This window comes from Salmo salar, chromosome 16 (assembly GCF_965601325.2).
Source record: "Salmo salar chromosome 16, fSalSal1, whole genome shotgun sequence".
NCBI lineage: Eukaryota > Metazoa > Chordata > Actinopteri > Salmoniformes > Salmonidae > Salmo > Salmo salar.
The window spans coordinates 64,694,325-64,719,459 of record NC_138306.1 but is presented as its reverse complement, the minus strand read 5'-3'; the positions used below and the strand labels follow the sequence as shown (position 1 = coordinate 64,719,459).

Here is a 25,135-nt window from a genome sequence, read left to right as displayed (position 1 = left end):
TGTGGTTTTGGGTACCGGTAGTTAGGAGTACGGCAAACACCTTATTTCTTTGGTTCCTCAATATACATTTACCATATTACAATGTCGGCTATGTGTTACAGCACTACTTTTGGTGTCCCCCTCAGGAATTGCTCTTTTGAAAATTTAATGTAATTGTCCCCTCCAAAGTTGATATCAGATTTTCGCCCCTGTTACTCATACAGAAAACCAAAGCGACCAGAGAGTGTTACTGGCTGGAATTGGCTGAGCAGTAATGAATGCATTTTCTAGATAAAGGCCATTAATTGGTCCATATAGTATATGTCCAAAATGGCACCCTATTCCCAATATAGTGTACTACTTTTGACCAGAGTTCTACTGGGCTCTGGTCAAAGTAGTGCATTATGAAGGGAACAGGGTGCCATGTGGGTTTCAGATGTAGTGTACTGAAGAAATGACAGGGCAGGAGTACAACTAATGGGGTTCTATTAATACAGACATAGAACATGGATATGGTCGGTACTACACACATATGGCTTTGAAGTAGGGTCTTTAACCTGGTAAGGGGATAAAATCTATAATAGCCTAGCTTACATCATAGCCTGATCTTAAGTTGATCATATGCTATATTATCGCTGAATGTGATTGATTTGGTTAATGCGCATTATGCAATCAAGTGTTTTATTTATTATGTATAATTCATTTTTGGCTCTGCTATCCTATAAACTGTAACTAGGCTACTCAGGAACATTCAATGTTGTCATGGTAAGTTATTCCAGTGTATATTTGGCCATGCGTTTTAGGTTATTGTCCCGCTGAAAGGTGGATTGATCTCCCAGTGTCTGTTGGAAAGCAGAATGAACCAGCTTTTCCTCTAGGACTTTGCCTGTGCTTAGCTCTATTACTTTTCTTTTTATCCAAGAAAATTCCATAGTCCTTGCCAATGATAAACATGCCCATAACATGACGCAGCCACCACCATGCTTGAAAATATGAAGTGGTACTCAGTAATTTGTTATGTTGGATTTGCCCCAAACATAATGCTTTGTGTTCAGGACAAAAAGTTAATTTCTTTGCCAAGTTCTTTGCAGTATTACTTGCCTTGTTATAAATATGATGCATGTTTTGGAACATTTGTATTCTGTACAGGCTTCCTTCTTTTAACTCGTCATTTAGGTTACTATTGTGGAGTAACTACAATGTTGATGATCCATCCTCAGTTCTCTTATCACAGCCATTTAACTCTAACTGGTTTAAAATCACCATTGGCCTCATGGAGAAATGCCGGAGCTGTTTCCTTCCTCCCCGTCAACTGAGTTAGGAAGAAAGCCTCTATCTTTGTAGTGACTGGGTGTATTGATACATTATCCAAAGTGTAATTAATAGCATCACCATGCTCAAAGGGATATTCAGTGTCTGCTTTTTTTCTTCTACCCATCTACCAATAGGTGCCCTTCTTTGCGAGACATTGAAAAACCTACCTGGTCTTTGTGGTTGAATCTGTGCTTGAAATTCACTGTTCAACTGAGGGACCGTACAGAAAATGTTATTTGTGGGTTACAGAAATGGGGTAGTCATGCAACTTATTATTTTACTCCTGAACTTATTTAGGCTTGCCATGACAAAGTGGTTGAATACTTATTGACTCAAGACATTTCAGCTTTATTTTTATTAATTTGTAAAAATGTCTAAAAACATAATTCCACTGACGTTATGGGGTATTGTGTGTAGATCAGTGACAATCTAAAGTGAATTCATTTTAAATTCAGGTTGTAATACAACAAAATGTGGAAAAAGTCAAGGGGTGTGAATACTTTCTGAAGGAACTGTAATTGTCTTCAGCATTACGAATGACACAGACACAAACTAATTTGTAGCTGCAGCACTTCCAGTCCATATTTAGCCACAGACCTGTCTGATTGTCTAGCCACCACTCGAAGTGACAAATAACAGTCCATGAAAATAATAACCAATGACCATATAGAAAAAAACAGCAAATCTTAAGCGCTATCTGGCGTAAGACAAGGATATGGTGATATACAGTAGCCGCAAAACATCAAAGATATCTGCCGGAGTCGTAAGGCTGCCAACTCCGAACCACATATTGCCTTGGCGATGCGGATTCGCGTCTTGAGTTCAGTCTCAGCCACTTTCTGTTTGTGGCCCTCATTCTTGTGTATCTCCTGCTCTACCTTCCCGCTGTCCTGTCATTCAAAAAAAATAAAACACAATTGTTGTCAGCTGTACATTCCCACTTTCCCCCTACTCTCTCTCTCTACAGTGTCTCCTCCAAGTCCTCTCCTATGCTGGTGGTATTCACCACAGGTAAGGACTCTCGGAGGGAGATGTCGTCCACCTGCTTGGCTCTCTCGTCTGGCTCCTCTGGGATGGATGCGGGCAGGCTATCCACCTCAGAGTTGCTGAACACGTAGCCGGGCAAGGTGGTGTGGGTGCCGACGCTGTGCCTGGCTTGGCTGCTGCGGTAAACGTGGCTGGAGAATAGGGAGGAGGTGCCCGAGATCACGGCCGGCGGCTGCGGCTGACTGGTAGAGGTCTGGTTGAGACCGTACCGGTAGTTGGCACATGCCGCCGGTCCCTTCCCGTCGAACACCAGGTTCCAGCGGGTCCAGGTCTTCTTGATCTCTGCCTGGACCTGAAGAGAACAAGAGGATTGTGTGGGTCAGGTTATAGTATAGTATGGGTCGTGGTATTGTGTGGGTCATGGTATGTATGGTAGCCTATAGTACGGGTCAGGGCAGAAACTTATTTGGAGAGTTCGGACAACTTTTAGAAGGGACGCAATGTTAGCGCCTTTATTGTGAAATCTTTATTAATGTAACAATACAAGAACGCCTCCAACCATTCCCAATGAAATTACTTGCTGCAAACAAGAAAAACAGAGTAGTGAATTTAAATGTTGTTTTTACCGACAGGCATTCACAATGAAATTTGTTGACAAGACAAAACAATAAAGACTTGAATACATATTATTGCCAATGCCAAAGTTTCTATTGTTTTGTGGTGCCAACAAATTTCATATTCGCTTTCACTGGACTTTTTCAGAGGTTTTAAAAGCTATCAGAAATAAAATAGCCTATTTTCTTACAGAACTTCAAATCCTAATGGTGGGGATCACTGATGGGTACAATGTGTACGCACAGCATGCACTTGTGCACAGTATGAGTGTTCTATTTTTCTAATAAATGACATCACTAAGTTCCATTAGTTCTAATAACATATCTCTCGCTCTCTCATCATGGTCAGTTCCTAGAACTTCCTACTATACTTATAAATGGGCAACTGACTTAGGTTCAATTCGAGAGTCCAGCATGATAGATTCTCGAAAGCGAAGAAGACCTTAAAGTGGAGAAGACCTTAAACCTTCTGGTTTAAGTGGAGAAGACCTTAAACCTTCTGGCCTGGGTCTGGTCAATAGTACTCACCTCTCCATTGCAGTAGCAGTAGATAATGGACACAAAGAAACCCTGCGAAAAGGTGAAAGCGAGTCAGGTCAGAGGCATGTGTTGAAAGGTCCAATTCCGTCTGACAGTATAAATGATGTGACCTTCTCTACGAATGAGAGGTGTCCATGACCTTTGGAGAATAATATCAACATGATGTGCTCAGGAAAGAGAGCTCTTAGAGGAAAAAACAAATACATGATAGATGGGGTTTGTTTTTGCTGTATCTACTTTTCATCTTCTTTTTATTATACACAATTCCTTTAAAAAAACATACCATGTTTCCCTGGATGTCTACAAATCAGACCTCAAAAGTAGCGTAAAGTTAAGATTGACACACATCCTAATTTATTCATAGCTAGATTGTCATGAGATGTAGTTTGATCTTGACATTAGACCACATTAGAGGTCTGAAAACGTCTGAAATAATTGAAAGTGTAATGTCCCTTTTAGCTATGATGCTCAAATTTTCACATTTAAAATTGTATCAATATTGTTTTCTAGTGCTGAGCGATTAACCAAAATGTATGTTATTTTTCGTTTTTTACACAACTAATTGACCGACGTTTCAATTATTTCAATTGTTTCAATTATTTGAATTCTATTTAGTTTTTTTCTGTGAGCTCAATTTGCATTTTCTCACTGTAGTTTCTCTAATAGAGATAAATCAGATCAAGCCCATAAAGTGTAATGTAGTAGGTACAGTTGAAGTCGGAAGTTTACATACACCTTAGCCAAATATATTTAAACTCAGTTTTTCACAATTCCTGACACTGACACAAAAATTCCCTGTCTTAGGTCAGTTAGGATCACGACTTTATTTTATGAATGTGAAATGTCAGAATAATAGTAGAGAGAATTCTTTATTTCAGCTTTTATTTCTTTCATCACATTCCCAGTGGGTCAGAAGTTTACATACACTCAATTAGTATTTGGTAGCATTGCCTTTAAATTGTTTAACTTGCGTCAAACATTTCGGGTAGCCTTCCACAAGCTTCCCACAATAATTTGGGTGAATTTTGGCCCATTCCTCCTGACAGAGCTGGTGTAACTGTGTCAGGTTTGTAGGCCTCCTTGCTCACATACGCTTTTTAGTTATGCCCACAAATGTTCTATAGGATTGAGATCAGGGCTTTGTGATGGCCACTCCAATACCTTGACTTTGTTGTCCTTAAGCCATTTTGCCACAACTTTGGAAGTATGTTTGGGGTCATTGTCCATTTGGAAGACCCATTTCCGACCAAGCTTTAACTTCCTGACTGATGTCTTGAGATGTTGCTTCAATATATCCACATAATTCTCGTTTCTCGTGATGCCATCTATTTTGTGAAGTGCACCAGTCCCTCCTGCAGCAAAGCACCCCCACAACATGATGCTGCCACCCCCGTGCATCACGGTTGGGAAGGTGTACTACGGCTTGCAAGCCTCCCCCTTTTTCCTCCAAACATAACGATGGTCAATATGGCCAAACAGTTCTATTTTTGTTTCATCAGACCAGAGGACATTTCTCCAAAAAGTATGAACTTTGTCCGCATGTGCAGTTGCAAACCGTAGTCTGGCTTTTTTATGGCAGTTTTGGAGCAGTGGCTTCTTCCTTGCTGAGTGGCCTTTCAGGTTATGTCGATATTGGACTAGTTTTACTGTGGATATAGATACTTTTGTACCTGCTTCTTCCAGCATCTTCAAAAGGTCCTTTGCTGTTGTTCTGGGATTAATTTGCACTTTTCGCACCATAGTACGTTCATCTCTAGGAGACAGAACGCATCTCCTTCTTGAGCAGTATGACGACTGCGTGGTCCCATGGTGTTTATACTTGCGTACTATTGTTTGTACAGATGAACGTGGTACTTTCAGGTGTTTGGAATTGCTCCCAAGGATGAACCAGACTTGTGGAGGTCTACAATTTTTTTATGAGGTCTTGGCTGATTTCTTTTAATTTTCCCATGATGTCAAGCAAAGAGGCACTGAGTTTGAAGGCAGGCCTTAAAATACATCCACAAGTACACCTCCAATTGACTCAAATTATGTCAATTAGCCTATCAGAAGCTTCTAAAGCCATGACATCATTTTCTGTAATTTTCCAAGCTGTTTAAAGGCACAGTCAACTTAGTATATGTAAACTTCTGACCCACTGGAATTGTGATACAGTGAATTATAAGTGAAATAATCTGTCTGTAAACAATTGTTGGAAAAATTACTTGTGTCATGCACAAAGTAGATGTCCTAATCGACTTGCCAAAACTATAGTTTGTTAACAAGAAATTTGTGGAGTGGTTGAAAAACAAGTCTTAATGACGCCAACCTAAGTGTATGTAAACTTCCGACTTCAACTGTAGTAGTAGTTTACAACAGGCCAAAATTCGACATTGTTTAGCGCAGAAAATGTGCTAATTAACTACAATTACCATAATCCAATGCACGCCTACTTGTCCGGAGACAAGAGAGAAGAACGCATGATCAAGAGGGATGGAGCAGTTCCATCGCGAGGTATCTCTACCTGAAAATACATGATCTAAGTGATTGATAGTTGGTATTCAGCATTCATAAAAGTATGCTGTATTTACTTTGAAGAAATACTAAAATAGTGATTTTGTCAGACAGCATAGGCAGCAGCTCTATAGAGATGAGATGATGACTTGGAATGAAATAACAAAGTATTCAAATAAAACAACTAATATACACAACAACAAATATTTTATTAAAGTAAAGTCATGTGAATAAATGTTGGTTAATAAGTGATAAGAAGTAATGGGCAGTCACTACCATTATGGGGCTTTTATTAATATTCTGTGTTAATGCATAGGGCATTTAATGTAAAAAATACATGTAAAAAAAAAAATACATTGAAAAACCGTGATTCTTTTTTTATATTTGAACCGAAAATGAGCCGACCTCAAAAAGCACTAATCGCTCAGCACTATTGCTTTCTACAGTTCAAAAGCTATTAGCAATGTGCAATATATGACAGATCAGTTACATGCAATACAAAACAGGATCCCCAATTGGGGTGAAAGCGAGCACCTGGAAAGAGTTGAAAAAGAGCTCGCAGTACATTCGGACCTCCCATCCGACCCCTTTGAACGAGTGTGGCATGCCCACAAACACTATGTAGTGGACCCCGAACACCAGCACCAGCACTAGAGTGGACTTAGCCAGTTTCCTGTGAAAGGGACAGTACCAGCATCATACAACAATCAATGTACATATAACAAACCAACAATGAAACATATCTTAAAAACAGACCTGCAACATGGTTAGAGATTATTGCAATACAATACATTAGGCCAGGGGTGGCTAAATCAATCTCTGGAGGGCAGAGTGTCTGCTGATTTTTGTTATTTCCTTTTGATGTGTGTCCAATTAAGACCTATACAACTGGCTGAGGGGAGTTCCTACCTAATCAATGACCTTAATTGATCAATCAAATACAAGGGAGAAGAGAAAACCCGCAGACACTCTGACCTCCAGGAATTGAGTTTGACACCCCTGCAGTAGGCGGCTATATGAGAAAGCACACTGTCTGTGATATGTGTCTGGTAAAGTGCATGTGAAATGTGTCTGGAAAAGTGCATGTGATATGTGTCTAGAAAAGTGCATGTGATATGTGTCTGGAAAAGTGCATGTGATGTGTCTGGAAAGGTGCATGTGATATGTGTCTAGAAAAGTGCATGTGATATGTGTCTAGAAAAGTGCATGTGATATGTGTCTGGTAAAGTATGTGATATGTGTCTGGAAAAGTGCATTTGATATGTGTCTGGAAAAGTGCATGTGATATGTGTCTAGAAAAGTGCATGTGATATGTGTCTGGTAAAGTATGTGATATGTGTCTGGTAAAGTGCATTTGACACGTGTCTGGAAAAGTGCATGTGGTGGTGATGGGGTTTGAGAGGGACAGGATGGAGAAGACCACATGCAGCTGGCATCGAGCTAAAATAATTGAATTTCTTGGCAGCCATCTTTATCTGACAGTCCCTTGCAGTGCTTGACTTGGACTGAAATATATGCTGGTACTCATTTTGGGTGCCGGTACTGTTTACATATAGCTACATGTTCCGCAATAAGTTTGAGGTAATATAAGAGGAACAGGAGCTCAAGCAGTAGAACATTTGAGGTGCCGGTACTCCGCTCCGGTGAGCTCCGGCCCAAGTCAAGCACTGCTCCCTTGTGCATGTGTGCACTTTCCAAAAAACAATCCCCTCAACAGATTTGTGATACAAATGTCAATAGCCAAGGATTATTACACATTACAATCTGTAACGTTAGTATCAATATCGAGCCAACGTTTGCATCTAAATTGTTTGAAGATGCTCAGTAGTTTTTTTTTAATGGAATAAATCACAGCTAGAGAAAGAGAGTCAGAGAGAGCAAGAGGAAAACAAAGTCTGCATCCCAAATGGCACCATATTCCCTATATTGTGCACTACTTTTGACCAGAGCCTTATCAGTGTTAATCCTATCTACACCTGCGAGAATGGAGCGGCTCAAGAGACAACGTGGATCAGAAGTATTGTCTGCTGTTGTGTCTGTTAACTAATTGTTGACAGGAGTGTTACCCCCTCAGCCTTCAGCCTTGGCACAGAGCTGCCAACCAACACATTACCCCAGACATAAGTGGGAATTAAACAAAGACTCAGGCGGCCCTATAGGGATGGCTTCACAGCATGTCAAAATGTGTCTTGCACTTAGATATGAGAAGAGCATGTACAAACACCGCAGCTGGGACAATGAGCTTGTCAACCTCTGCAATGAACAGAGTAGTCAGGAAGTCCAGCACCATCATCAAGGACCCACTCACCCCAGCCATGTATGGACTGTTCACTCCCGAAACGGTTACTGACCCAACAGTCTTAACCGCTAGGATACCTGATGCCCACAACTGGGTTTAATATGCTAAAGATTAGATTAGACCAGTGGAGGCTGCTGAGGGGAGGACAGCTCATAATAATGGCTGGAATGGATTCAATGGAATGGCATCAGAAACCTGGTTTCCATGTGGTTGATACCATTCCATTGACTCATTCCAGCCATTACTATGAGCCGTCCTCCCCTCAGCAGCCTCCACTGGTTCAGACTGGTTATTGGCGTAAAAAATACGCTTTTTGCCTGACCGCAATGCATTATGGGAGTCATGTTCAATGAATCTTTTCCAATATACATATTAGAAAATAAAAGATGCGTTATCTCATGCAATACATTTAATAAATAACAACATTTCAACAGCTACGCTGCCTTCATCAGAGTTTCAGACACAGATTAACCTGCTCTAAATTCATAACCTGTATCCTAAGCCTGAGTAAATTACATGAAAGGTTTGCAAACACAAACACATGGATCATGAATATAACAGAAAAATGATTAAACTCATCAAAGGCACATTTAGAATAAGCTATTTCTATAAATGGCAAATTTAATGAAAAGTGGTATTTACACGATCTAATGTTTTTTCCCCAAAAAATCACATAAATAAGATAAACTAAAGCAACAAGACACTAAAGAAACACCAACCCTACCTGCATTGCTTCCGAGTGTCATATCTCCCAGCATTCGTCTCTCTGATTTTTGTGGCCAGCACTCGCACAATATTCACAAACAAAATAAAGTTGAGCTGAAAAACAAAAAAAAGCAAGCATGATTCACTGCTCATTGTAGTAGGCCTACCGTTCTGTAGGTGACATGGTCAGATTGTCTCATTGTAGTAGGGCTACCGTTCTGTAGGTGACATGGTCAGATTGTCTCATTGTAGTAGGCCTACCGTTCTGTAGGTGACATGGTCAGATTGTCTCATTGTAGTAGGGCTACCGTTCTGTAGGTGACCTGGTCAGATTGTCTCATTGTAGTAGGGCTACCGTTCTGTAGGTGACATGGTCAGATTGTCTCATTGTAGTAGGTCTACCGTTCTGTAGGTGACATGGTCAGATTGTCTCATTGTAGTAGGCCTACCGTTCTGTAGGTGACATGGTCAGATTGTCTCATTGTAGTAGGCCTACCGTTCTGTAGGTGACATGGTCAGATTGTCTCATTGTAGTAGGGCTACCGTTCTGTAGGTGACATGGTCAGATTGTCTCATTGTAGTAGGCCTACCGTTCTGTAGGTGACATGGTCAGATTGTCTCATTGTAGTAGGGCTACAGTTCTGTAGGTGACATGGTCAGATTGTCTCATTGTAGTAGGTCTACCGTTCTGTAGGTGACATGGTCAGACTGTCTCATTGTAGTAGGGCTACCGTTCTGTAGGTGACATGGTCAGATTGTCTCATTGTAGTAGGGCTACCGTTCTGTAGGTGACATGGTCAGATTGTCTCATTGTAGTAGGCCTACCGTTCTGTAGGTGACATGGTCAGATTGTCTCATTGTAGTAGGCCTACCGTTCTGTAGGTGACATGGTCAGATTGTCTCATTGTAGTAGGGCTACCGTTCTGTAGGTGACCTGGTCAGATTGTCTCATTGTAGTAGGGCTACCGTTCTGTAGGTGACATGGTCAGATTGTCTCATTGTAGTAGGTCTACCGTTCTGTAGGTGACATGGTCAGATTGTCTCATTGTAGTAGGCCTACCGTTCTGTAGGTGACATGGTCAGATTGTCTCATTGTAGTAGGCCTACCGTTCTGTAGGTGACATGGTCAGATTGTCTCATTGTAGTAGGCCTACCGTTCTGTAGGTGACATGGTCAGATTGTCTCATTGTAGTAGGTCTACCGTTCTGTAGGTGACATGGTCAGATTGTCTCATTGTAGTAGGTCTACCGTTCTGTAGGTGACATGGTCAGACTGTCTCATTGTAGTAGGGCTACCGTTCTGTAGGTGACATGGTCAGATTGTCTCATTGTAGTAGGGCTACCGTTCTGTAGGTGACATGGTCAGATTGTCTCATTGTAGTAGGCCTACCGTTCTGTAGGTGACATGGTCAGATTGTCTCATTGTAGTAGGCCTACCGTTCTGTAGGTGACATGGTCAGATTGTCTCATTGTAGTAGGGCTACCGTTCTGTAGGTGACCTGGTCAGATTGTCTCATTGTAGTAGGCCTACCGTTCTGTAGGTGACATGGTCAGATTGTCTCATTGTAGTAGGTCTACCGTTCTGTAGGTGACATGGTCAGATTGTCTCATTGTAGTAGGTCTACCGTTCTGTAGGTGACATGGTCAGATTGTCTCATTGTAGTAGGTCTACAGTTCTGTAGGTGACATGGTCAGATTGTCTCATTGTAGTAGGCCTACCGTTCTGTAGGTGAAATGGTCAGATTGTCTCATTGTAGTAGGTCTACCGTTCTGTAGGTGACATGGTCAGATTGTCTCATTGTAGTAGGCCTACCGTTCTGTAGGTGAAATGGTCAGATTGTCTCATTGTAGTAGGCCTACCGTTCTGTAGGTGACATGGTCAGATTGTCTCATTGTAGTAGGCCTACCGTTCTGTAGGTGACATGGTCAGATTGTCTCATTGTAGTAGTTCTACCGTTCTGTAGGTGACATGGTCAGATTGTCTCATTGTAGTAGGTCTACCGTTCTGTAGGTGACATGGTCAGATTGTCTCATTGTAGTAGGTCTACCGTTCTGTAGGTGACATGGTCAGATTGTCTCATTGTAGTAGGGCTACCGTTCTGTAGGTGACATGGTCAGATTGTCTCATTGTAGTAGGCCTACCGTTCTGTAGGTGACATGGTCAGATTGTCTCATTGTAGTAGGTCTACCGTTCTGTAGGTGACATGGTCAGATTGTCTCATTGTAGTAGGCCTACCGTTCTGTAGGTGACATGGTCAGATTGTCTCATTGTAGTAGGTCTACCGTTCTGTAGGTGACATGGTCAGACTGTCTCATTGTAGTAGGGCTACCGGTCTGTAGGTGACATGGTCAGACTGTCTCATTGTAGTAGGTCTACCGTTCTGTAGGTGACATGGTCAGATTGTCTCATTGTAGTAGGCCTACCGTTCTGTAGGTGACATGGTCAGATTGTCTCATTGTAGTAGGCCTACCGTTCTGTAGGTGACATGGTCAGATTGTCTCATTGTAGTAGGCCTACCGTTCTGTAGGTGACATGGTCAGATTGTCTCATTGTAGTAGGGCTACCGTTCTGTAGGTGACATGGTCAGATTGTCTCATTGTAGTAGGCCTACCGTTCTGTAGGTGACATGGTCAGATTGTCTCATTGTAGTAGGGCTACAGTTCTGTAGGTGACATGGTCAGATTGTCTCATTGTAGTAGGTCTACCGTTCTGTAGGTGACATGGTCAGACTGTCTCATTGTAGTAGGGCTACCGTTCTGTAGGTGACATGGTCAGATTGTCTCATTGTAGTAGGGCTACCGTTCTGTAGGTGACATGGTCAGATTGTCTCATTGTAGTAGGTCTACCGTTCTGTAGGTGACATGGTCAGATTGTCTCATTGTAGTAGGGCTACAGTTCTGTAGGTGACATGGTCAGATTGTCTCATTGTAGTAGGTCTACCGTTCTGTAGGTGACCTGGTCAGATTGTCTCATTGTAGTAGGGCTACCGTTCTGTAGGTGACATGGTCAGATTGTCTCATTGTAGTAGGCCTACCGTTCTGTAGGTGACATGGTCAGATTGTCTCATTGTAGTAGGCCTACCGTTCTGTAGGTGACATGGTCAGATTGTCTCATTGTAGTAGGGCTACCGTTCTGTAGGTGACATGGTCAGATTGTCTCATTGTAGTAGGTCTACCGTTCTGTAGGTGACATGGTCAGATTGTCTCATTGTAGTAGGTCTACCGTTCTGTAGGTGACATGGTCAGATTGTCTCATTGTAGTAGGTCTACCGTTCTGTAGGTGACATGGTCAGATTGTCTCATTGTAGTAGGCCTACCGTTCTGTAGGTGACATGGTCAGATTGTCTCATTGTAGTAGGCCTACCGTTCTGTAGGTGACATGGTCAGATTGTCTCATTGTAGTAGGCCTACCGTTCTGTAGGTGACATGGTCAGATTGTCTCATTGTAGTAGGTCTACCGTTCTGTAGGTGACATGGTCAGACTGTCTCATTGTAGTAGGGCTACCGTTCTGTAGGTGACATGGTCAGATTGTCTAATTGTAGTAGGTCTACCGTTCTGTAGGTGACATGGTCAGATTGTCTCATTGTAGTAGGCCTACCGTTCTGTAGGTGACATGGTCAGATTGTCTCATTGTAGTAGGCCTACCGTTCTGTAGGTGACATGGTCAGATTGTCTCATTGTAGTAGGCCTACCGTTCTGTAGGTGATATGGTCAGATTGTCTCATTGTAGTAGGCCTACCGTTCTGTAGGTGACATGGTCAGATTGTCTCATTGTAGTAGGGCTACCGTTCTGTAGGTGACATGGTCAGATTGTCTCATTGTAGTAGGTCTACCGTTCTGTAGGTGACATGGTCAGATTGTCTCATTGTAGTAGACCTACCGTTCTGTAGGTGACATGGTCAGATTGTCTCATTGTAGTAGGCCTACCGTTCTGTAGGTGAAATGGTCAGATTGTCTCATTGTAGTAGGGCTACCGTTCTGTAGGTGACATGGTCAGATTGTCTCATTGTAGTAGGCCTACCGTTCTGTAGGTGACATGGTCAGATTGTCTCATTGTAGTAGGCCTACCGTTCTGTAGGTGACATGGTCAGATTGTCTCATTGTAGTAGGCCTACCGTTCTGTAGGTGACATGGTCAGATTGTCTCATTGTAGTAGGTCTACCGTTCTGTAGGTGACATGGTCAGATTGTCTCATTGTAGTAGGTCTATCGTTCTGTAGGTGACATGGTCAGATTGTCTCATTGTAGTAGGGCTACCGTTCTGTAGGTGACATGGTCAGATTGTCTCATTGTATAGGCCTACCGTTCTGTAGGTGACATGGTCAGATTGTCTCATTGTAGTAGGACTACCGTTCTGTAGGTGACATGGTCAGATTGTCTCATTGTAGTAGGCCTACCGTTCTGTAGGTGACATGGTCAGATTGTCTCTTTGTAGTAGGGCTACCGTTCTGTAGGTGACATGGTCAGATTGTCTCATTGTAGTAGGCCTACCGTTCTGTAGGTGACATGGTCAGATTGTCTCATTGTAGTAGGCCTACCGTTCTGTAGGTGAAATGGTCAGATTGTCTCATTGTAGTAGGGCTACCGTTCTGTAGGTGACATGGTCAGATTGTCTCATTGTAGTAGGACCTACCGTTCTGTAGGTGACATGGTCAGATTGTCTCATTGTAGTAGGCCTACCGTTCTGTAGGTGACATGGTCAGATTGTCTCATTGTAGTAGGTCTACCGTTCTGTAGGTGACATGGTCAGATTGTCTCATTGTAGTAGGCCTACCGTTCTGTAGGTGACATGGTCAGATTGTCTCATTGTAGTAGGCCTACCGTTCTGTAGGTGACATGGTCAGATTGTCTCATTGTAGTAGGCCTACCGTTCTGTAGGTGACATGGTCAGATTGTCTCATTGTAGTAGGTCTACCGTTCTGTAGGTGACATGGTCAGACTGTCTCATTGTAGTAGGGCTACCGTTCTGTAGGTGACATGGTCAGATTGTCTCATTGTAGTAGGTCTACCGTTCTGTAGGTGACATGGTCAGATTGTCTCATTGTAGTAGGCCTACCGTTCTGTAGGTGACATGGTCAGATTGTCTCATTGTAGTAGGCCTACCGTTCTGTAGGTGACATGGTCAGATTGTCTCATTGTAGTAGGCCTACCGTTCTGTAGGTGACATGGTCAGATTGTCTCATTGTAGTAGGCCTACCGTTCTGTAGGTGACATGGTCAGATTGTCTCATTGTAGTAGGGCTACCGTTCTGTAGGTGACATGGTCAGATTGTCTCATTGTAGTAGGTCTACCGTTCTGTAGGTGACATGGTCAGATTGTCTCATTGTAGTAGGCCTACCGTTCTGTAGGTGACATGGTCAGATTGTCTCATTGTAGTAGGCCTACCGTTCTGTAGGTGACATGGTCAGATTGTCTCATTGTAGTAGGGCTACCGTTCTGTAGGTGACATGGTCAGATTGTCTCATTGTAGTAGGCCTACCGTTCTGTAGGTGACATGGTCAGATTGTCTCATTGTAGTAGGCCTACCGTTCTGTAGGTGACATGGTCAGATTGTCTCATTGTAGTAGGCCTACCGTTCTGTAGGTGACATGGTCAGATTGTCTCATTGTAGTAGGTCTACCGTTCTGTAGGTGACATGGTCAGATTGTCTCATTGTAGTAGGTCTACCGTTCTGTAGGTGACATGGTCAGATTGTCTCATTGTAGTAGGGCTACCGTTCTGTAGGTGACATGGTCAGATTGTCTCATTGTAGTAGGCCTACCGTTCTGTAGGTGACATGGTCAGATTGTCTCATTGTAGTAGGCCTACCGTTCTGTAGGTGACATGGTCAGATTGTCTCATTGTAGTAGGCCTACCGTTCTGTAGGTGACATGGTCAGATTGTCTCATTGTAGTAGGGCTACCGTTCTGTAGGTGACATGGTCAGATTGTCTCATTGTAGTAGGGCTACCGTTCTGTAGGTGACATGGTCAGATTGTCTCATTGTAGTAGGTCTACCGTTCTGTAGGTGACATGGTCAGATTGTCTCATTGTAGTAGGGCTACCGTTCTGTAGGTGACATGGTCAGATTGTCTCATTGTAGTAGGTCTACCGTTCTGTAGGTGACATGGTCAGATTGTCTCATTGTAGTAGGGCTACCGTTCTGTAGGTGACATGGTCAGATTGTCTCATTGTAGTAGGCCTACCGTTCTGTAGGTGACATGGTCAGATTGTCTCATTGTAGTAGGGCTACCGTTCTGTAGGTGACATGGTCAGATTGTCTCATTGTAGTAGGCCTACCGTTCTGTAGGTGACATGGTCAGATTGTCTCATTGTAGTAGGCCTACCGTTCTGTAGGTGACATGGTCAGATTGTCTCATTGTAGTAGGTCTACCGTTCTGTAGGTGACATGGTCAGATTGTCTCATTGTAGTAGGTCTACCGTTCTGTAGGTGACATGGTCAGATTGTCTCATTGTAGTAGGGCTACCGTTCTGTAGGTGACATGGTCAGATTGTCTCATTGTAGTAGGCCTACCGTTCTGTAGGTGACATGGTCAGATTGTCTCATTGTAGTAGGCCTACCGTTCTGTAGGTGACATGGTCAGATTGTCTCATTGTAGTAGGCCTACCGTTCTGTAGGTGAAATGGTCAGATTGTCTCATTGTAGTAGGGCTACCGTTCTGTAGGTGACATGGTCAGATTGTCTCATTGTAGTAGGACCTACCGTTCTGTAGGTGACATGGTCAGATTGTCTCATTGTAGTAGGCCTACCGTTCTGTAGGTGACATGGTCAGATTGTCTCATTGTAGTAGGCCTACCGTTCTGTAGGTGACATGGTCAGATTGTCTCATTGTAGTAGGGCTACCGTTCTGTAGGTGACATGGTCAGATTGTCTCATTGTAGTAGGCCTACCGTTCTGTAGGTGACATGGTCAGATTGTCTCATTGTAGTAGGGCTACCGTTCTGTAGGTGACATGGTCAGATTGTCTCATTGTAGTAGGCCTACCGTTCTGTAGGTGACATGGTCAGATTGTCTCATTGTAGTAGGCCTACCGTTCTGTAGGTGACATGGTCAGATTGTCTCATTGTAGTAGGTCTACCGTTCTGTAGGTGACATGGTCAGATTGTCTCATTGTAGTAGGGCTACAGTTCTGTAGGTGACATGGTCAGATTGTCTCATTGTAGTAGGGCTACCGTTCTGTAGGTGACATGGTCAGATTGTCTCATTGTAGTAGGCCTACCGTTCTGTAGGTGACATGGTCAGATTGTCTCATTGTAGTAGGCCTACCGTTCTGTAGGTGACATGGTCAGATTGTCTCATTGTAGTAGGGCTACCGTTCTGTAGGTGACATGGTCAGATTGTCTCATTGTAGTAGGCCTACCGTTCTGTAGGTGACATGGTCAGATTGTCTCATTGTAGTAGGGCTACCGTTCTGTAGGTGACATGGTCAGATTGTCTCATTGTAGTAGACCTACCGTTCTGTAGGTGACATGGTCAGATTGTCTCATTGTAGTAGGTCTACCGTTCTGTAGGTGACATGGTCAGATTGTCTCATTGTAGTAGGGCTACAGTTCTGTAGGTGACATGGTCAGATTGTCTCATTGTAGTAGGGCTACCGTTCTGTAGGTGACATGGTCAGATTGTCTCATTGTAGTAGGCCTACGGTGTCTGTTGGTGACATGGTCAGATTGTCTCATTGTAGTAGGCCGACCGTTCTGTAGGTGAACATGGTCAGATTGTCTCATTGTAGTAGGGCTACCGTTCTGTAGGTGACATGGTCAGATTGTCTCATTGTAGTAGGGCCTACCGTTCTGTAGGTGACATGGTCAGATTGTCTCATTGTAGTAGGCGACCGTTCTGTAGGTGACATGGTCAGATTGTCTCATTGTAGTAGGCGGTGACATGGTCAGATTGTCTCATTGTAGTAGGCCTACCGTTCTGTAGGTGACATGGTCAGATTGTCTCATTGTAGTAGGTCTACCGTTCTGTAGGTGACATGGTCAGATTGTCTCATTGTAGTAGGTCTACCGTTCTGTAGGTGACATGGTCAGATTGTCTCATTGTAGTAGGCCTACCGTTCTGTAGGTGACATGGTCAGATTGTCTCATTGTAGTAGGCCTACCGTTCTGTAGGTGACATGGTCAGATTGTCTCATTGTAGTAGGCCTACCGTTCTGTAGGTGACATGGTCAGATTGTCTCATTGTAGTAGGTCTACCGTTCTGTAGGTGACATGGTCAGATTGTCTCATTGTAGTAGGCCTACCGTTCTGTAGGTGACATGGTCAGATTGTCTCATTGTAGTAGGCCTACCGTTCTGTAGGTGACATGGTCAGATTGTCTCATTGTAGTAGGCCTACCGTTCTGTAGGTGACATGGTCAGATTGTCTCATTGTAGTAGGGCTACCGTTCTGTAGGTGACATGGTCAGATTGTCTCATTGTAGTAGGCCTACCGTTCTGTAGGTGACATGGTCAGATTGTCTCATTGTAGTAGGCCTACCGTTCTGTAGGTGACATGGTCAGATTGTCTCATTGTAGTAGGGGCCTACCGTTCTGTAGGTGACATGGTCAGATTGTCTCATTGTAGTAGGTCTACCGTTCTGTAGGTGACATGGTCAGATTGTCTCATTGTAGTAGGGCTACCGTTCTGTAGGTGACATGGTCAGATTGTCTCATTTGTAGTAGGGCTACCGTTCTGTAGGTGACATGGTCAGATTGTCTCATTGTAGTAGGTCTACCGTTCTGTAGGTGACATGGTCAGATTGTCTCATTGTAGTAGGTCTACCGTTCTGTAGGTGACATGGTCAGATTGTCTCATTGTAGTAGGGCTACCGTTCTGTAGGTGACATGGTCAGATTGTCTCATTGTAGTAGGCCTACCGTTCTGTAGGTGACATGGTCAGATTGTCTCATTGTAGTAGGGCTACCGTTCTGTAGGTGACATGGTCAGATTGTCTCATTGTAGTAGGCCTACCGTTCTGTAGGTGACATGGTCAGATTGTCTCATTGTAGTAGGTCTACCGTTCTGTAGGTGACATGGTCAGATTGTCTCATTGTAGTAGGCCTACCGTTCTGTAGGTGACATGGTCAGATTGTCTCATTGTAGTAGGGCTACCGTTCTGTAGGTGACATGGTCAGATTGTCTCATTGTAGTAGGCCTACCGTTCTGTAGGTGACATGGTCAGATTGTCTCATTGTAGTAGGCCTACCGTTCTGTAGGTGACATGGTCAGATTGTCTCATTGTAGTAGGCCTACCGTTCTGTAGGTGACATGGTCAGATTGTCTCATTGTAGTAGGCCTACCGTTCTGTAGGTGACATGGTCAGATTGTCTCATTGTAGTAGGGCTACCGTTCTGTAGGTGACATGGTCAGATTGTCTCATTGTAGTAGGGCTACCGTTCTGTAGGTGACATGGTCAGATTGTCTCATTGTAGTAGGCCTACCGTTCTGTAGGTGACATGGTCAGATTGTCTCATTGTAGTAGGCCTACCGTTCTGTAGGTGACATGGTCAGATTGTCTCATTGTAGTAGGCCTACCGTTCTGTAGGTGACATGGTCAGATTGTCTCATTGTAGTAGGGCTACCGTTCTGTAGGTGACATGGTCAGATTGTCTCATTGTAGTAGGGCTACCGTTCTGTAGGTGACATGGTCAGATTGTCTCATTGTAGTAGGCTACCGTTCTGTAGGTGACATGGTCAGATTGTCTCATTGTAGTAGGGCTACCGTTCTGTAGGTGACATGGTCAGATTGTCTCATTGTAGTAGGCCTACCGTTCTGTAGGTGACATGGTCAGATTGTCTCATTGTAGTAGGTCTACCGTTCTGTAGGTGACATGGTCAGATTGTCTCATTGTAGTAGGGCTACCGTTCTGTAGGTGACATGGTCAGATTGTCTCATTGTAGTAGGGCTACCGTTCTGTAGGTGACATGGTCAGATTGTCTCATTGTAGTAGGGCTACCGTTCTGTAGGTGACATGGTCAGATTGTCTCATTGTAGTAGGGCTACCGTTCTGTAGGTGACATGGTCAGATTGTCTCATTGTAGTAGGCCTACCGTTCTGTAGGTGACATGGTCAGATTGTCTCATTGTAGTAGGGCTACCGTTCTGTAGGTGACATGGTCAGATTGTCTCATTGTAGTAGGCCTACCGTTCTGTAGGTGACATGGTCAGATTGTCTCATTGTAGTAGGACCTACATGGTCAGATTGTCTCATTGTAGTAGGCCTACCGTTCTGTAGGTGACATGGTCAGATTGTCTCATTGTAGTAGGCCTACCGTTCTGTAGGTGACATGGTCAGATTGTCTCATTGTAGTAGGGCTACCGTTCTGTAGGTGACATGGTCAGATTGTCTCATTGTAGTAGGCCTACCGTTCTGTAGGTGACATGGTCAGATTGTCTCATTGTAGTAGGGCTACCGTTCTGTAGGTGACATGGTCAGATTGTCTCATTGTAGTAGGGCTACCGTTCTGTAGGTGACATGGTCAGATTGTCTCATTGTAGTAGGTCTACCGTTCTGTAGGTGACATGGTCAGATTGTCTCATTGTAGTAGGCCTACCGTTCTGTAGGTGACATGGTCAGATTGTCTCATTGTAGTAGGGCTACCGTTCTGTAGGTGACATGGTCAGATTGTCTCATTGTAGTAGGGCTACCGTTCTGTAGGTGACATGGTCAGATTGTCTCATTGTAGTAGGCCTACCGTTCTGTAGGTGACATGGTCAGATTGTCTCATTGTAGTAGGGCTACCGTTCTGTAGGTGACATGGTCAGATTGTCTCATTGTAGTAGGTCTACCTTTCTGTAGGTGACATGGTCAGATTGTCTCATTGTAGTAGGGCTACAGTTCTGTAGGTGACATGGTCAGATTGTCTCATTGTAGTAGGCCTACCGTTCTGTAGGTGACATGGTCAGATTGTCTCATTGTAGTAGGGCTACCGTTCTGTAGGTGACATGGTCAGATTGTCTCATTGTAGTAGGCCTACCGTTCTGTAGGTGACATGGTCAGATTGTCTCATTGTAGTAGGCCTACCGTTCTGTAGGTGACATGGTCAGATTGTCTCATTGTAGTAGGTCTACCGTTCTGTAGGTGACATGGTCAGATTGTCTCATTGTAGTAGGCCTACCGTTCTGTAGGTGACATGGTCAGATTGTCTCATTGCATCAATGTTCTTAAGGTCCAAATACTGTAAATCCAAATGTATTGTCATGAACCAGAACTGACACATGCAGGAATCAAATAACATGAAATCCAACCAGGATTTCTAGAAAACCAGGGAATTTTAGAAAAGGTACCGGAATTTGCAACCCTATTTGGGAATCAAATATATTATTCTTATGTAGCACTTCCTCACCGATAAAATATGACAGAGACAGAGGGAACTGAAGGCTCAGCCTGCAGCTGCACTCTGATTCACTCTGGTCCACACAGTCTGACTGTCTGGATGGGCACTAGGGCCCTGAGGAGTAGATGTCAGCCGGGTCAGTCAGTCCTCTGAAACTCCTCCTACTGAACTAAACCCACTAATAATACTATAAGGAGAGGCTCTATCAGCACACAATTTCAAAGGTCTGACCCACTGCGTTGGCATTCTCACTCAGGAGTCTGGATAGAAAAACGAATTGTCCAGTGCCTGTGGCCTAGCTCCCGGCTTAGACTCACATTCCTCTCCCCACCGGATACCGGGTTTCAATCCCCACTCCAACCCTTTTAATCTGTTAATCCCACCTGCCTGTCTCCCCCTCTGTCATTTTGGTCTCAATAAAGAAAAAAAAAAAAAAAACAAGATTCTGGGCATCGATACACAGCATATCAAATGAACAACCTCACCGTTATCTCTAATCATGACATTTCTACCATGATATCATTGAACTTGTACCATCAAAGGTTTGTATGAGATTACATTTCAATCGAAAGACAAGGCTTGTAGTCCACTTTGATTTCATTAGGAGAACCTAAGTCCTTGGTCCACCTCATGCGGCAGGTTAAGAGCAATAGTATTGAAAGAGATGCAAATGTATGTATCTCTGCTGAGACTGAGTCAGTGGTGTCAGTTTGAGAGTGTTGGTGGCTGAGTAAGAACAGCCAGGGGAAGGTATACACTAGGCTTAGGTACTCAGGTAGGGGTATACTGGTATACTGTACACTAGGGAGTACCTAGGCCACTATTATTCTCTGTTTTGTTAATTTTCCCTATTCACTCTGTCCTTCCCTCCCTGTTCATTTTATTTTATGTGGCTCTCAAACTGGAAGAAAATTCTCAACAATCATTTTTACAGGCTAAATTCCTGTCCAATCATTCAAAATGGTTACATTTCCGTTTCATTACAAGGGTTCTATTTCTTGCTGTCACTCCACTCTTCCAAGGGGCAGAGAGAAAGCTTCTGGCCCGGAGAAAAGCAGATGAAATCCTCTCTTCGGATTTTAGTTCTTCAAGAGTATTATACATAACAAGAGTTACAGTCTGGGAGCTACAGTAAATAGTTTATGCATGATAAAAAGCAACCAGGACCATCACTTATTTTTTGTATGTCAGCAGTTTTTGGCATCAGGCTTTCAACTTCTCTCTTATTTGTCTTGATTTAATTTATTTACTTTATCTCCCGAAATAAGGACTTTGCCCAGAGACTCCAGGTGTGAAGTTGTGCAGAGCAAACTAAGCTATAAGCTTGACCAAAGTTGATAAAACTTGAACATGAATCCAGCTGTATAGAGAATAAAACCCTTTATTTAAAAAAAATCAAGATAATAGTCAGCAATGTAACCTTCTAGTAATGGATGCAAACTACCGGATTCTCGCCTCATTGGCTATGATTGATGAATTGAAGAGAGGCATTATCATGTTTTTTACTACAATTGAAGTCACTTACACCAATGGCTGTAAGGATGGGAACTTGATAGATCCATTTAATGGTACCCGCACTTAACTCCCAGCATCTGTTAAGAGAGAAAGAAAAGCGAGAGAGAGAGAGAGAGCGAGAGAGAGAGAGAGAGAGAGAGAAGAAAAGAGAGATAGAGAGAGAGAGAGAGAAAGAGAGAGAGAGAGAAAGAGAGAGAGAGAGAGAGAGTGAGAGAGAGAGAGAGAAAGAGAGAGAGAGAGAGAGATATAGAGAAAGAGAGACAGAGAGAGAGAGAGAGAAAGAAAGATAGAGAGAGAGAAAGAGATTAGAGTACATTTGTACTGCAGGAGTTCCTTACTGCTCTCAAAAGAGTATGTCGTCGTGCAACAAAAGTGTAGTCTCTCTTGCCAGTCTCAGGGCGCTCCGCATACACAATGGCTGTGAGAAGAGGCAAAAAAAAGTGTAATGGTGTCATGTCAAAGGTGTGCAGCTGCAACAATAAAGCAAGTAGGCCGCTGACTGTGAATGAGAACAAGAGTACTGGGGTGCCAGGTAGCCTGGTGGTTAGAGCGTTGGGCCAGTAACCGAAAGGTTGCTGGATCGAATCCCTGAGCTGAAAAGGTAAAAAATATGTTGTTCAGCCCCTGAACAAAAACACCTCGGGAGATCCTATTTCCAAACCAGATGATTGTGGGGAGCCTAGACAGCTGATGCACAGAGTCCCTCAACAGGCTCCTGCATGCTACACTGGGCTCCTCCACTTAAAGTGTGCTGCTGGAGGTGTCTTGAATATGGTAGGTGAAGGAGGAAGTTGAGCGTCACTCTCACCCACCGTGCGTCTGCCAGCGTTGCCCGGACAACAGCCCAGGCGGCGACGAAGAGAGCAGGGACACCTGAAATTAGAGAGGACAATGATTGCTTACTGCCGTCTCAAGATCTTACAAGATTCAGTACACTGAAGAAATTAAATTGATACTGGCAAGAGCAGTGGGATTTGTTTTCTTCTTTTAAGATATGAAACTATTCCCACGCACCTGCAACAAGCAAACTCATATGTCTGAGTGCTTTTCCTATTTTGAATAACAGCTGTAGTAACATGTGGCTGTCAACAACATGAGCGCTGTTGTGATTGGGTGACCGCATGCGTTTCTAAGACGGCAGAGCAGCTCACCCCATCCAATCAGGGTAAAGCCCCACAGGTATTTGGTGTCCGAGTAGAAGGCCATGAAGATGAGGCTGTGGAGGTACAGCCCTTCTACTAGGATCCAGTAGTAATTGGTTGCCAGGAAGTAAATGAAGAGCAACACGGTGATCTTGCATCCAACCTGGTAAAAACAACAGCTTGTTAAAAACATCCTGTAGTGCAGAGCTCTGGTCCAGTGGTAACACTTTCAGGTCCATACACATACCGGCATGCTCCCTTCTCACTGTGTCCCCTCCTCGTCACTTATCTCCCACTCTAATCTATCTATCAATAAAGCACAAATGAAAGGATGTGATGGTTAGCCTAGCCCCACAAGATGAACCCCACAGAATGCTTTGTGACCTCAAAACATATCCCGACTGATTGAATTATTAGTCATAGCATGGATATCAGATGTGTTGGTGCCTACAGTTTTAGCTGCAAACAGATGTTTTTTCATCTATGCACAAATAGTCACATCTGTATTATTTTTCTCATGATTTACCTGCTGAGTAAATAATATTTTTCTAGTAATACAAACTAGACAGTTAACTAAATAGTATGTTTTTCTAGTAATACAAATTCTGGGAAAAGAAAAACCATTGAATATTATTCTCTTTCCCTGATGTTGGTCTGTCGTGATGGAGATATTTGTATAGAGGAAATTGCCACCTGCCTGGGGATATCCTGACATACAGGAAAAGAGCAACCGAGGTCTTCACGTACATGACATTCTCAACCGTTGATCCTCTTTTCCCAGTCATTTCCCACTGCGGCTAAGCTTAGACTCACAGTATGACAAACAGTACGAAGAGACTGTTGATAAAGTTCAGTCCAAGCTGAGGATTATGAGGACGACACAGAAAATGACTGACGCAGTGTTGTTTTCCATTGAAGTCATATGGCGTTGCCACCGCAAGGTCATCAACATTATCAAGGACGTTGGTTACGTGTAGCAGCGTGGAGCAGCGGTAGTGCTGCAATCGACCATGCACGCATAAGAGTGACATGGGTTTGAATCCCCGCCCCAGCCACTTTCTCCCCTCCACAAACTATACATCCACAGTACATCTAGATTTTGAACTGTCTAAATAAAGATAAACATATGGGAAAAAGTCTCTGGGCCTGTCTGAATACCCCTACCTGTGTTCTAAATAGTACTCTGATTGGGTATGCAAAAACAGAAAGATTTATAGTATGTGACATTTCTAAAATGTACGCTGTAAAAGCCAGGATTTCATATATCTAGTATACATTCGCTAGGATGAATTCAATGCACACTGAAGAGAATTGTCTTTCCAGACTCACGTGTTTGACTACAGCTGATAATCAGAGTATCAAAATGAACAAATGGCAGGAAACAATACAATTGACTATCGCCCTGTAGCAGTCACTTCTGCCATTATGAAGTGCAGTCTAGTTAAGGAACACATATCACCTCCACATTACCCGACACCCTAGACCCACTGCAATTTGCATACCGTCCCAATAGATCCACGGATGACGCAATCGCCTGCACGCTGCCCTATCCCAGCTGGACAAGAGGAATACCTATATAAGAATGCTGTTCAATGACTACAGCTCAGCCTTCAACAACATAGTACCCTCTAAGCTCATCATTAAGATTGGGGCCCTGGGTCTGAACCCTGTGTAACTGGGTCCTGGACTTCCTAACGGTAGGCAACAACACCTCCACTACGCTGATCCTCATCACAGGGGCTCCACAAGGGTGCTTGCTCAGACCCCTCCTGTACTCCCTGATCACCCATGACTGCGTGGCTACGCACATCTCCAACTTAATCATCAAGTTTGCTTACGACACAACAGTGGTAGGCCTGATTACCAACAACGACAAGACAGTCTACAGGGAGGAGGTGAGGGCCCTGGCGGAGTGGTGCCTAGAAAATAACCTCTCCATCAACGTCAACAAAACGAAGGAGCTGATCGTGGACTTCAGGAGACAGCAGAGGGTGCACACCCCCATTCACATCGACGGGGCCGCAGTGGAGAAGGTGAAAAGCTTCAAGTTCCTCGCCGTACACATCACTGACAATCTGAAATGGTCCACCCACAGAGACAGGCAGTTCTTCAGGAGGCTGGAGAAATTTGGCTTGGCCCCTAAGACTCTCACAAACCTTTACAGATGCACCATTGAGAGCATCCAGTTGGGCTGTATCACCGCCTGGTACGGCAACTGTACCGTCCGCAACT

The 25,135-nt window shown here is 43.6% G+C and overlaps 1 protein-coding gene across 1 annotated transcript in view; it reads right to left on the bottom strand.

Moving 5' to 3' along the window:
- Positions 1-1,700: 1,700 nt before the first annotated feature.
- Positions 1,701-25,135, bottom strand: part of LOC106574379 (parathyroid hormone 2 receptor) — a 43,276-nt gene continuing 19,841 nt past the window's right edge. Inside the window, exons 7-13 of the mRNA XM_014150233.3 lie at positions 22,913-23,066; positions 22,574-22,634; positions 21,772-21,838; positions 8,951-9,045; positions 6,462-6,600; positions 3,423-3,464; positions 1,701-2,632 (exon numbers count right to left, since the gene is read on the bottom strand). Of these exons, the coding sequence (XP_014005708.3) occupies positions 2,255-2,632; positions 3,423-3,464; positions 6,462-6,600; positions 8,951-9,045; positions 21,772-21,838; positions 22,574-22,634; positions 22,913-23,066 (936 nt within the window). The 3' untranslated portion in view covers positions 1,701-2,254. The remainder of the gene's footprint in view (positions 2,633-3,422; positions 3,465-6,461; positions 6,601-8,950; positions 9,046-21,771; positions 21,839-22,573; positions 22,635-22,912; positions 23,067-25,135) is intronic.